We start from the raw sequence: 14056 nt of genomic DNA, 5'->3' as shown, positions 1-14056 counted from the left end.
TTTACACACGGGAGTTTGTTAGTATTCTTAGGAATGCAATTTTTAATTTAATTGATTTTGTGTTCAATTTAGGAAAGATAGGTTCTTACCCGGATGCATTTGGGAAGGTAATTTAGGATAGTGGCCTTGAGTGTGAAGGCTTCTCCACGGATCACAGAGTAGGGCATTGTGAGTTCCACAAAGAAGGGCTGGAAGGCTCGGAGAGAGGTGGGAAGAGAGAGCCCAAGTCCAGTGTCATTGGACAGGCAGAGGGCCCCTGCCTTCCACTCAGTGATGGTGTCAGGGACTGTCACTCCCACTTCAGCCACACCAGAGGAGCTGGGGAAGATGGCAATGTGAAGAACAGAAAGGAAGCAGGTAAAAAAAATTCTTTTTTGGAAAAGAACCCCTATAAATGATTCTATTGTCATGATCTGATGCACTCAGAAGAAATACTAATAATAAAGAGAATAAACAAGGCTTAAAATGGAACATGCGGTTGGTCTGATGGTAGTGGGTTATCAGAACTTATTAACTTAGTGTCATGAAAATGGAACATGTATCTCCTTTGCTTTCAACTTTGATTGTTTTTAGTTCCATTCCCTATCAGACATATAGCTGTAATATAAATCTATTATAGTCAATATAGTTATAAACTAAATATGTAATTTGAGATTGTTCTTAAATATTTCTCTCTAAAATATTGTTCCACTGAGGGCAGATTTATAATTTTCAATTCTACTATTACTATGTGTAGTTGGCCTGACGGACTCCATGCTTAATTCAGGATTGCTGACCAGTGAAGGACTTCTTATGGGTGTTAATTTGTGTAGTACTTGTTTATATTTAGTCCTTATGCCAATATTCTGGAAATTTTACATTACATTTGTGTAAAATTTCTTAGCTCTGATGCACTTATATTACTGATATGTCACAGCAGAAGTAAACAGCCATGTGTCTAAAAGAAATTCTTGGACACTGAAAAATTAGCAAAAAAATGGAAAATTGCGAGGAATCTCTATTACATCTTTTCTATAAAGGAAGTTACTTACTCGACTACCACCAAGTCCCAGATCCATGTCTCAGGAAAGTATTTTCGCACAGTCTCTGTGAAAGTCTCTGATTCATGTGTTATATAATCGTCATAACGTTCCAGTGCACTTGTTTCTATGGTAGGTGAAGGAGGAGGAGACAGAAACAATAAATATAACGATCAAGCTTATAAGAGGGTGTAATAGCTGCTGCAAAAGAAATAAACAGGGTGATGAAATATAAACCAGAGAAGGAAACGAGTGTTATTAATTTTATTTATTTATTTATTTTAGGGAGGAGAGAGAGAGAGAGAGAAGGGGGGAGGAGCTGGAAGCATCACCTTTTATATGTGCCTTGACCAGGCAAGCCCAGGGTTTCGAACCGGCGACCTCAGCATTTCCAGGTCGACACTTTATCCACTGAGCCACCACAGGTCAGGCCAGGAAATGAATGTTAATAAAAAGCTTCTTTGAGGAGATAATATTTTAGCTGAATTGTTAAGTATTAAAATAAGCTAGGAGTGGGGTGGGGGAAGAGAACCACAGAGGACATAGAGACTTCGAGGTGGAAAGAGCCTTGGATCCTGGGATTGTCTATGGGGCAGAAAGGAGTCTTCTGTGGTCCCTGCACATTGTGCAAGTGCAAATTTCTATGATATGGGGGTGGGAAGAGGGCAGGAATCAGAGTTTTCATTTGGTATGTTTCTCTGTGAGAGCAAAAAAAAAAAAAAAGACATAAATATCATGACAGTGGCTTTAAGAAATGGTTTGTAGGGGTGCAAAGATAAAGGATTAAAAAAAGTTCTTGCCTGATCAGACAATGGCGCAGTGGATAGAGCATCGACCTGGGATGCAGAGGACCCAGGTTGGAAACCTGAGGTTGCCAGCTTGAGCACAGGCTCATCCAGCTTGAGCATGGGGTCACTGGCTCAGCTGGAGCCCCCCCCCCCCAATCAAAGCACATATGAGAAAACAATCAATGAACAACTAAGGTTCTGCAATAAAGAACTGATGCTTTTCATCTCTCTCCCTTCCTATCTCTCACTCTTTCTCTCTAATACATACATACATACATAATACATAAAACTCTTTATTTCCCTATGTCTCAAAAAATCAGAGTTATGATCTCTTATCCTATTTACCTTCTGTTAATGGTGTGCTGGTAAATTTCTAACAACCAGCTCTCTAGAAAAATATTTGTGTATATATACTACATACCTAAGTTATCTATAAATCTGACAAAGGGTTGTAGAATGTAAGTTATAAGTAATAATAAAAATGTACAATAACTTTTATTTAAATTTCATATAGCTAATTTATTCTGACTGATTTTTGACAAACTTTGGTTTGTACTAAACCTATAGTCAACCATGATATGACAATCAAGGGCTATAAGCAAATGCTTGATTTCTATTTGACTCATTTAAGAAGTAGCCCATATCATTGGCAAATTAGTGAGATTTCTATATGAATACTGGCTGATGTTTTTGGGACTTTAAGGAGTCTTTACTTGGCTGATGAGAATGTAGTCCTGACCTGTGAACATTTCTGTTTCTGTTCACAATGTTCTTATGCCTGAAAACTTTTTCTTTCCTTTTTAACTCCACATACCGTTATTTACCAGATACAGATTCTTTATAACTGGCTTTCCTGATTCATCAATCAGAATTAATACTTTCTTTTATTCTGCAGATCTTCCCCAATCTTCTGACACTTTTCACAATCAGCCTTGTGTTGTCTCCAGCTTTGCATATGTGGAAGCCTGACACAATAAGAATTTATGGGTTTGTATTGCTATGCAATCTTGAGCCAACACTTGTGAGTCACAAGTGGCTTTATGGTTAATTTGATTAGATCTTTATCTTTAAAATTTTTTAATTAATTGATTTTAGAGAGAGAGAGAGACAGACAGACAGACAGACAGAAACATCAATGTGTTTTTGTATGTGCCCTGACCCAGGATTGAACCAGCAACCTCTGTGCATTGGTATGATGCTGTAACCCACTGAACACCCAGTTAGAATAATTACATTTTATCTTTTAAAAACATATTAGGTAATTAATTTATATTAACTTTTACCTGCATGAGCTAGTAGTCTTGGAGCTGATGTCATTGCAAAGGGGCGTTTATGTTTACATAGTTGGGGTTTATGAATCTTTGAGTTGGTGAATACCTTTAAGCCCATATCCTATAAAGAAAATTATCATGTAATCAGTACATAAATATTATAAAAATAGGTATATAGGTACATATCTTTTTTCATTGAAATTCACAAACAATCCAATTAATTTTATATTAAACTTTTAATGTTCATATTTATAGAAGGGATATTGCTATAGAGGTAATTTCATTCTCTTTTTAAAACACTTTCAATAGTAATTATTTTATATATGTGATATTTATAAGTACAAGGCAATGAATTTTAGTAAAAAAAAAAGAAAATTTGATTAATAGCCCCAAAATTTGCAGTGCTGGCTCTTTGTTATTAGTAGATGTTATTTTTAGTGACCTAGGAGAAGTCACTTGATTTCTTTTGTGCTTCTTTATGTGCTATCACCCTCAACTATGATATGAAGGCATTAAAATAAAGAATTTAAAAACATATAATATTTTGTAAACCTTAAGAACTGCCCATCTACAATACAAGGGATTTACCTGTAGGAAGCTATACATATCTTTTCCATTTGTGTCGGATACTGGGGAATAGATGATTCCATTGACATAGACATGGTGACTGACACAGTTTCCCTTGTCTTCTTCATGTTGATTCAAACTCTCAGGGAAACCACTGAGATCCTTTACAGGTAGCAGGTTATAAACCTGTAAAAACAAAAGACAAAGGGATAAACTGATTTATAGTTTATTTTTATTAAGTGCAATGATAAAAGAAAAGAATGATCACCATCAATCTTTGAGTACTTCTTTGCTTAGATATTTTATTGAGAAGATGATTTTGAAAATGTTTAACTTTAAGAGAAATTGAGGTCAGCTATATTTGAGCATTATACAAAGCTTTAAGATGATAGAATGAAATGATAGTTTCGTCTCTATTTTGTGGTTAGCAACTGACTTAGTGTATAATAAAGTTAATGGACACATGCTCCAAACAGGCACATGTTTACAGAAACAGAGAGAAAGTCAGAAAGAGAGACAGACAGGGAGAGACAGACAGGAAGGGAGAGAGATGAGAAACATCAATTCTGTTGAGACACCTTAGTTGTTCATTGATTGCTTTCACATATGTGCCTTGACTAGGGGGGTACAGCAGAGCGAGTGACCCCTTGCTCAAGCCAGTGCCCATGGGGTCATGTCTGTGATCCCATGCTCAAGCCAGCAACCCTGTGCTCAAGCTGGTGAGCCCCCACTGAAGCCAGGTGAACCTGCACTCAAGCCGTTGACCTTGGGGTTTCGAACCTGGGTACTCCATATCCCAGTCTGATGCTCTATCCACTGCACCACTGCCAGGTCAGGCAATATATACCTTCTATATAGAACAGAATAGTATTTTCTTAAGTATTATTCATGGGAACAAAATGTTCCAGATCTTCACAAATACATAAAACTTTAACTGGAAATGATGCTTTCAAATTCATTTGGAAAAGAAAAGTTAGACATGTAAAAATGTTGGTAGAGGCACTGTATTATATTCATAGGAGTTTAAAATGGACTGATAAGAATAGATTAGCAAATTAAATAATGTAATGAAATTAGACACTTTCTCAAAGGCAGCTCCCGCTGAACTATTCTCCACCTTCCTCCTCTACTTACTGTTCTCCAAGCATATTATATAATTATTGTCTGTCTAATCTATGAAAATGTTCATTCCATGGGAACATGGATTTTTGTCTTTCCAGCAGTTCACTACTAGATTCCTGGATCTTCATCACACAGTGGGCACACACCTAGGACACAGTAGGCACTGAATAAATATGTGTTAAATGAGTGGCTTATGCTACTTGGAGCAGTGTTTCCTTAGAAAAACACTATCAAGGATTGAGAGAAATTAGTGTTCTAACCCAGGTCTACTACTAAATACTTAAAAGCTTCTGCTTTATTATTAACAAATTAATAAAAATTTCTGGTTTTTTTTTTTTTTTTTACCAATCAGGTTTATAATTAAAAAACAAAAAACAAACCTCTGAGAACTATAAAGTTTTGTTATACAAACACAAAACATTGTTATTTTCCCACATATCTTCCTGCTTTCATTGTTGAAAGGTACTCAATACTTTTTTTAGAAGTATACTAATATTTTCAATGAAATTCTACTGGAAGGACCAAAAAGTAATTCTTCTTATAAGTTCCTCTTTTAGGGAAGAAAAATATAAATTTCCCTTTGTACCATTTTTATAGTAAAAAACATCAGTAAGAGGTTATTCTAATTTGCCTCATATTAAATATTTGAAGACATGAGCAAGTGACTATTAGAACATGGTAAGTAGTTTCTTAGTGTTTCACTCCAACATACCCTTTACTATTTCTTGTTAGCCCAATATTTTAAGAGAATTCACTTATTAATGTCATTTATCATATAGTAATTCATTTTTCTTAATTTTTGCTCATCAGTGACACTACAATATCTTCCTTCAGAAATTGTGTTCATCTTGAGACAACCAGTATTTCAAGTAACATAATTCTTTCTTTTTAATAGTCACTTAATAACTTTTAGCGAGAGGAAGGGAAAGAGCAGGAGAGAGACAGAAACATCTGCTCCTGTATGTGCCCTGACCAGGGATTGAACTGTAAACCTCTGCACTTTGGGATGATGCTCTAACCAATCAAGCTATCTGGTCAGGGCTCACCTGATATAATTCTTATGAAAACAGAATTTTGATATTTAAGATGTGCATTCTTAGTGCAAGTAAATGAACCATTTTTTGAAGCTTTTGGAAATGTTAAAACTAGTTTTGAAAACTTCATTATCGGTTTCATAGAGCTCTAGAATGTCAGGGTCTATCTATTAGCTATATCTATCTATCTATCTATCTATTTATCTATCTATCTATCTATCTATCTATCATCTATCTATTATCTATCTATCTATCTATCTATCTATCTATCTATCTATCTATCTATCTATCTATCTATCATCTATCATCTATCCATCCATCCATCCATCCATCCACCCACCCACCTGTCTGTCTATCTAACCATCTATCTCCATATGCAATATTTTTCTTACCAAAACAAAGTGCATATGAAAGAGCTCAGAACTATTCACTCTTAGATGAATATAATTGTAATAGATCCTATCCTACTCAGAAAGGCATTTCTTCTTGCTTGGAGACACTTATCTGGACCTTCCTGACCCGAGGCCGAGGAAACTCACCGAGGTCGGGGAGAGCTCTGCCTCAGGCTTCATGAGCAGCACACTTTGGTCCACTGCACGGAGGGCACAGAGCGACTGAGGAGAAGCTGTGACGCGCAGGCGGGCCTGTGAGGCTGGGAGACTCTGCGCTGGGCTGAAGCTCACATCCACCTGTGAAATTGGAAAGAAAGAGCAAAAAAGCAAATTTCCTGACTTAAGCATGTACTCACCAGTATTTTCTGAGTGCTGTCACATTCACTGCATAAACACTTTGTTTGCCTTTGCAGTGGCTGGTGCCATGTGGGACCTGAGGTCTTTTATCCCCTATACTTCACTTTGATTTTCAAAATTTGCTGGAGCCAATATAATGACATTTAATTATTTTTACAACTAATTTAATTTTGAGATGTCATTGTTATCTTTGATACATGATGAAGAGTTCATTAACTGCAAGGTAGAATGCAGATGGTTCTAGAGGTGCCTGTATTTTTCTTCTGGCTCTTTAGTAGCCGTAAACACTTGCTTACATATTTCACATTTCACTATAGAAGAAGGGAATGAGCTACTCTGAATCCTATCACATGGCAAGAGATAATGCATGAGAATTTTGCACTAGGAGTCAAGTGACATGGCTTCTTCGTGTGATTCTGCCATTCCCTTGCTGAAATCTTTTGGGAAGTTTATTTAATCCCTTTGGTCCCAATGCTCACATGTAGGAAATAATTAATAATGATAGTAACTTCTAGCTTAATGTTAAAAACTTACGATATGAAGCACCCACCTTGTTGGCCAGACAATTTTCAACTTTATATTTTGCAGAATCTCCCACTACTTCCCCGTCAGGGAAAATGGCATAGATGAGCAGTTGAGCGACTGGAGCAATGTCTGAGTCCACAGGGACTGACACAGGAAAGTGACCTTTCACTGGAGCACAGAGACAATGAGGAAGTGATTATGGGTTAGACATCTGCCCAGAACTAAAACGAAAATTTTCTTCTATTGCACAAAGGCATTTTAGGAGCCTGGTTGGGTTAGCGACGATTTCTGTTAGTAGGTGTAATATTCATATATATGTGTATGTATATATAATGAACTATGTAACAAATGGATGACTGCCCCTAAGAACTCCACATTTCTAAAAACTCTAGCTTTAGGGGAAAAAAAATCTTTTAAAACCATTTTTCCATCTTGGCTGCCATTTGATCTAGACCTCACATTAGAGAAGGGAAATAGACTCTGAAGTTGTGAGTTATAAAATCAAGAGTTTAACACATTGTATTTATTTTTATATCCTTTTCATTTCTCTGTGAACAAAATACTCTATTCTTCTTAAGAGAAATAATGTGCTTCTTTAGAAGTTATTTTTTGCTGTCTACGTAGGTTCTTTAGAGGTTGCATTAAACTTCTCTAAGTCTATTTATTGTGCTTCTGTGTTGTTATGACAAAGCAGCAAAAGACTAGTAGTTCATGATAGTTTTCTAGTAAGTGATCTTTCAGACATTCTTAGACTAGGAGAAAACATCAGAGATTTATAGTGTTCCACATTTATTCATAGGGAGAGTCCAATTCAATGGTGGAAATCCCAATTAAACTTTTCACAAATCATAACAATTTTTGAAAAAGAAAAATAATATACAAATACAAATTATTCAGTATAAAATCTAGTATATAGGCCCTGGCCGGTTGGCTCAGTGGTAGAGCGTCGGCCTAGCGTGCAGGAGTCCCAGGTTCGATTCCCGGCCAGGGCACACAAGAGAAGCGCCCATCTGCTTCTCCACCCCTCCCCCTCTCCTTCCTCTCTGTCTCTCTCTTCCCCTCCCACAGCCAAGGCTCCACTGGAGCAAAGTTTTCCCGGGCGCTGAGGATGGCTCTGTGCCCTCTGCCTCAGGTGCTAGAATGGCTCTGATTGCGGCAGAGCGACGCCCCAAGATGGGCAGAGCATCGTTCCCTGGTGGGCATGCCGGGTGGATCCCAGTCGGGTGCATGCGGGAGTCTGTCTGACTGACTCCCCATTTCCAGCTTTGGAAAAATACAAAAAAAAAAAAAAAATTTAGTATATAGAAGGCACTCCAAATTTTTACCTCCTCTTCATTGATTAAAACAATTTTGAAATGTCATTTGGTGAAGATGTCCCATGAATATTTATAGTTTGAAGATTTGGAATAAGCACAGACTATAAAAGCACTAAATCTACATTTTTAATAATCTGAAAAGAATATACTGAAGGAAAAGAAATATTTGATAAAGGGTGTAAAAAACAGAAAGATTACTTTCTCCTCTCAACGTTTTCATTGGGGTTAGGTAGAAATAGCCTCTCTTTATTTGAAATTATTCCTGGTATTCCTGCAGTGTAAGGTTGAATGTATCAGTGTGGGGTGGGAATGTGGAGTTATGACAGTACTCACATTCTCCTTGCTCCACGGGCAGTACATGGGTCCCAATTTGGACAATACCTCCCTTTGCCATTACCTGGGGGGAAAAAGGCAATATAAAGGAATTAAATTTGCCTGGCAGAGATCTTACACCACGTCCTCCTCTCCATGTGATATACTTGTTGTATTGCACATCTGCTGGCAATAATTAGCCCTAAGAGAAGTCAAACTTTCCAAAGAGAAGGAAACTTTCTAAAGAGCTTCATAAATCTTTGTCCTCCAGAGAGCATTTGTCCACAAATGAGTCAATGCAGTGGCCTTCCTGCTCACCAGATAATAGAACGTGAGCTCCTTCAGCTCCTGCAGAACCTGTCCATTCAGAATATAATGTGCTTGAATTTTCTGAGTTTGGCCGCAGGGCAGTTCATGAGGCATGGGCTCAAGGTAGACAAAACTGTTGCTTGGAGAGAATACAGGATTAGCGGTGTGATGAGCTTCTTTGTGTTCATCTGACAGCCATTGGTAGCTATGACAGAGGCTATGATCCTTGTATTTGGCCTAATGAATTAAAAAAACAATATAATTTTATAGGTTATATCTCATAGCGAATCAATGTTCGTTCTCACAAAACTGCACTAGTTGACTGTCTTTCCTAAACTAGCACCTAGAAATCTTTTGCTCCACAGTACAAAGTGGGCAAGAAGTTACTCCTCCTCCTTTTTTTTGTTTATCTGTATTGCAGGCATGGCTTGTGCCTTTACACTGAAGGGGACCCTTGGGTTGATATTTATATTTTTGAAGAACATAAAGGGAGGCATCTTTTGCCCTGATTAGTTTGCTCGACATTTCTTTGGCCACTTTACTAGGCAGATAGAAACACTGGAGTTATGAGACCTCTTTGATGAAACTAAATAATTTCCAGAAATTGGAGAATTGCATTTCAGAAAGTCAATACCTGACTTCTGATGAGCTTCAAATAGGCATTATGAGTAAATATAATATTGCAATCTTAAGAGTCTGAGAATACTTTTTGCAAATAGCATTGGCTCAAGAGTTAAATTGGTGTATTGGCCAAAGTCCACCTTTTCTGAGCTGTTTTAGACTGATCTTTTTAAATGCTTCTTGCAATTCTAGATTTTTAATCTTTAATGGCACTGTTTGGGCTATATTTCCATTTTCTTCCATATAGAAGTAGTTTGCTAGTTTTTTTTTTGTTTTGTTGTTGTTTTTTTGCATTTCTCTGAAGCTGGAAACGGGGAGAGACAGTCAGACAGATTCCCGCATGCACCCGACCAGGATCCACCCGGCACGCCCACCAGGGGTGATGCTCTGCCCACCAGGGGGTGATGCTCTGCCCCTCCGGGGCATTGCTCTGCCATGACCAGAGCCACTCTAGTGCCTGGGGCAGAGACCAAGGAGCCATCCCCAGCGCCCGGGCCATCTTTGCTCCAATGGAGCCTTGGCTGCGGGAGGGGAAGAGAGAGACAGAGAGGAAGGAGGGGGGGGTGGAGAAGCAAATGGGCGCTTCTCCTATGTGCCCTGGCCGGGAATCGAACCCAGGTCCCCCACACTCCAGGCCGACGCTCTACCGCTGAGCCAACCGGCCAGGGCCAGTTTGCTAGTTTTTTTTTCTAGGCCTCCCTATCCTCCCAACTGGCATGAGTGAGTCCTTTTGTAAGCACATCACTTTGTTCATGTCTTTTTTTAAAAAAATTTTTATTCAGTGAGAGGAGGGGAGGCAGAGATAGACTCCTGCATGTACCCCAACCAGGATCCACCTGGCAAGCCCACTTGCCAGGGGGCGATGCTCTGCCCATCTGGGGCATTGCTCTGTTGCTCAGCAACTAAACTCTTCTTAGCACCTGAGACAGAGGCCATGGAGCCATTCCTAGTGCCCAGGGCCAACTCGTTCCAATCTATCCATGGCTGCAGGAGAAGAAAAGAGAGAGAGAGAGAGAGAGAGAGAGAGAGAGAGAAAAGCAAGAGGAGGAAGGGTGGAGAAGCATATAGGTGCTTCTCCTGTGTGCCCTGACTGGGAATCAAACCTAAGGCATCCACACGCTGGGCAGAAGTTCTATCACTGAGCCAACCGGCCAGGTTCTGTTCATATCTTAATATATGTTTAATGTATGTTCTGACATATAAAGCCTCAGAATAAAGAGTAAACATTTAAAAATAATATTTTCATTTTCAGGACTAGTCCAGTGCCTAGCACACAGAAAGTATTTGAGATACTTTTTTTTTTTTTTCTGTGACAGAGACAGAGAGAGAAACAGAAAGAGGGACAGATAGGGACAGAGGGAGAGAGATGAGAAGCATCAAGTCTTCACTGTGGCACCGTAGTTGTTCATTGATTGCTTTCTCATATGTGCTTTGCCTGGGGGGCTCCAGCAGAGCAAGTGACCCCTTGCTCAAGCGAGCAACCATGAGGTCATGTCTATGATCTCACACTCAAGCCAGCGACTCCATGTTTAAGCTGGTGAGCCCACACTCAAGCCAGATGAGCCTCTGCTTGGATTTGAACCTGGGATTTTGAACCTGGGTCCTCCACGTCCCATTCGACGCTGTAGTCATTGCGCCACTGCCTGGTCAAGTGAGATGAGATACTTCTTGATGGCATAAATGAGTACACATTTGATATTCAGTTATTAGAAGTATAGGCTTGTACACCACCTATTTAAAGCTTAATCAAATACATGGCTCACAAAAATTAGGGGATCAGGGATACTCCAGTACTTTCAGCCTTTTGTATAGTGCATTTTCACCAATGAAATAAAAGTTGGTTTTACATCTCATTTGCATAATCAAACAACTTCCTTTGATTTGTTTGCTTTTCTGATGTTCTTTTTTAATAAAAAAAATCAAAATCAACTGCTTCTTTTTCTTAATTGCTTCATATTCATTTTGAAATATCCCCTAATTTTTGTGAGCAGTATATATCATTTATCCCTTTTCATATTTATTATTTTTATATTTTTGTATTTTTCTGAAGTTGGAAACGGGGAGGCAGTCAGACAGACTCCCGCATGCGCCTGACTGGGATCCACTTGGCATTCCCACCAGGGGGCGATGCTCTGCCCATCTGTGGCGTTGCTCTGTTGCAACCAGGGCCATTCTAGCGCCTGAGGCAGAGGCCATGGAGCCATCCTCAGTGCCCGGGCCATCTTTGCTCCAATGGAGCCTCGGCTGTGGGAGGTTGAAGACAGAGACAGAGAGGAAGGAGAGGGGGAGGGGTGGAGAAGCAGATGGGTGCTTCTCCTGTGTGCCCTGGCTGGGAATCGAACCCTGGACTCCTGCATGCCAGGCTGATGCTCTACCACTGAGCCAACTGGCCAGGGCCTATCCCTTTTTATATTTAAACAATTCTAGGAGGCAGGGGTTTTTCATCACTATTATTATGTAATATCTGTTGTATAGCTATATAGCTATAAATGTATATTTACATCTCCACTGTATGCTTCACAAAGCAAATTATATGGAGATGGGAAATGTCTGGAGAAAATTAGAACAGCAGAACAAAAATAAAGAACAATAATTTAAGAAGTGTATATATTTGAAACTAAATGCTAATAATGTTAAAAATGGGCTTTTATAGTAACAATATTTAGTAGTTAAAGGGAGCTTACTAGGTACTTTAACATGTCATATTGGTAATCCCCTCAACAATTCTGAGTTAGGTGCTAATATTACATCTGTCTAATAGATAAAATGAAGTATAGAGGTATTTAGTTATTTGCTCTTAAAAAGAGTTGAGCCAGAATTTTAATCTAATTTATTCGATTCTGAAACATACACCTTTTAGAAAAATTGTGGTAAGAAATACATAACATAAAATTATGGTCTTCACCATTTTTAAGTGTATGGTTTGGTAATACTAAGTAGTGTGTAATAGATCTTCAGAATTTTTTCATCTTGTGAAACAAAAACACTATAGCCATCCAGCAATAAATTTCTCATTTCCCCTTCTTTCCAGCCCTGGCAGCCACCAATCTACTTTCTTTTGCTATGACTTTGATTACTTTAGATACCTCATATTAGTGGAATTGTGTGTGTGTGTGTGTGTGTGTGTGTGTGTGTGAGACTGGATATTTCACTTAGCATAATGTCATCCATGTTCATCTGCATTATAGCATGCAATAGGATTTCCTCCTTTTTAAGGCTGAGTAGTATTCCATTACATGTATATGCCACATGTTTGTTTATCTGTCCATCTCTTCATAGATATTTTGGGTTGTTTTCTCTTTGTGGATGTTGTGAATAGTGCTTCTATGAGCATGGTTGTGAAAATATCCTGCTTTCAACTTTTTTGATTATATTCCCAGAAGTGGGATTACTGGATCATATGGTAGTTCTATTTTTAATTTTGTGAAGAAATTCCACACTGTTTTTCATAGCAGTTGTACCATTTTATAATCTCAGTAACTGTGCACAAGAAGATCCCACACTTTAAACCACAAAACTATACTGCCTCCTTTTTAATAAACTTTTTCAAAGTTAACCTTAAATTGGTTTCTAGTTTCTAGGTTTTTTTCTCTCCATAGGACTAAACACCACTTGGAAATTTCATCACTTTTAGGTTGCAATCATTTTCCAAGGCTACTTCACATTACTGGTAACTTTTTTCCAAGCTTACCCTGACAGTGAGGGAGGAATCTTTAACGTTGGTGGTGTTGATGGAGAACTGCACCAGGCCATGCTTATCAGTGGTGGCATTGATGTGATAGTTGGCAGCACGTGCTGTGATGAAGATGAGTTTATTTGGCATGGGGTCACCTTTTCCATCCACTAGGCGCACCTGAAGATTAAAATGTTGTGGTTCAATTAAATGACTAATCCCCAATAGGCACAAAATATATTTTATCAGAAATATTTATTGAGTGCATCTTATATGTTGAACATGGTTCCAAGCATTGAGGCTAAAGCAGTGAATAAAAAAAAAGTTCTTTCCATTAGGTAGCTCACAGTCTAGTAAAAGACAGATATTGAGTAAATGCATAAATGATATACATTTATATTGTAGTAATCAGTCGGAAGAAGAAAAACAAAACAGTGTTGCATGGAGCCAGGTGGGCACTTGAACTATCAGGTGGACCACCCTGTGAAGTACATGATTGTCTCACCACTATGCTGTACATCTAAAGTGAATGCAGAATAAAATGTAATGTAAACTATAATTAAAAAATTTAAAAAATAAAGCAGTGTAAAGGCATAGAGAGTGATGGATATCATGATAAGAGTGACTGGAAAATGTATTTTGGGAATCTTTTGGAAACATTGTGTATCACATATTACTCTTGGAGAGTCACAGAGCACGAGTCATACCATAATGAAAAATTTTAACCCATTAGCTAAATTTAATTGAGCC

At 38.4% G+C, this 14056-nt stretch overlaps 1 protein-coding gene across 1 annotated transcript in view; it reads right to left on the bottom strand.

Moving 5' to 3' along the window:
- LOC136327210 (alpha-2-macroglobulin-like) overlaps nt 1-14056 on the bottom strand; it is a 48572-nt gene that overhangs the window by 20604 nt on the left and 13912 nt on the right. Inside the window, exons 11-19 of the mRNA XM_066264167.1 lie at nt 13325-13486; nt 9022-9249; nt 8725-8788; nt 7101-7243; nt 6341-6490; nt 3667-3831; nt 3091-3199; nt 1032-1146; nt 90-318 (exon numbers count right to left, since the gene is read on the bottom strand). Coding sequence (XP_066120264.1) covers nt 90-318; nt 1032-1146; nt 3091-3199; nt 3667-3831; nt 6341-6490; nt 7101-7243; nt 8725-8788; nt 9022-9249; nt 13325-13486 — 1365 coding nt within the window. The remainder of the gene's footprint in view (nt 1-89; nt 319-1031; nt 1147-3090; nt 3200-3666; nt 3832-6340; nt 6491-7100; nt 7244-8724; nt 8789-9021; nt 9250-13324; nt 13487-14056) is intronic.

This window comes from Saccopteryx bilineata, chromosome 1 (genome assembly GCF_036850765.1).
Source record: "Saccopteryx bilineata isolate mSacBil1 chromosome 1, mSacBil1_pri_phased_curated, whole genome shotgun sequence".
NCBI lineage: Eukaryota > Metazoa > Chordata > Mammalia > Chiroptera > Emballonuridae > Saccopteryx > Saccopteryx bilineata.
This window is presented reverse-complemented; position numbering and strand designations above follow the sequence as displayed.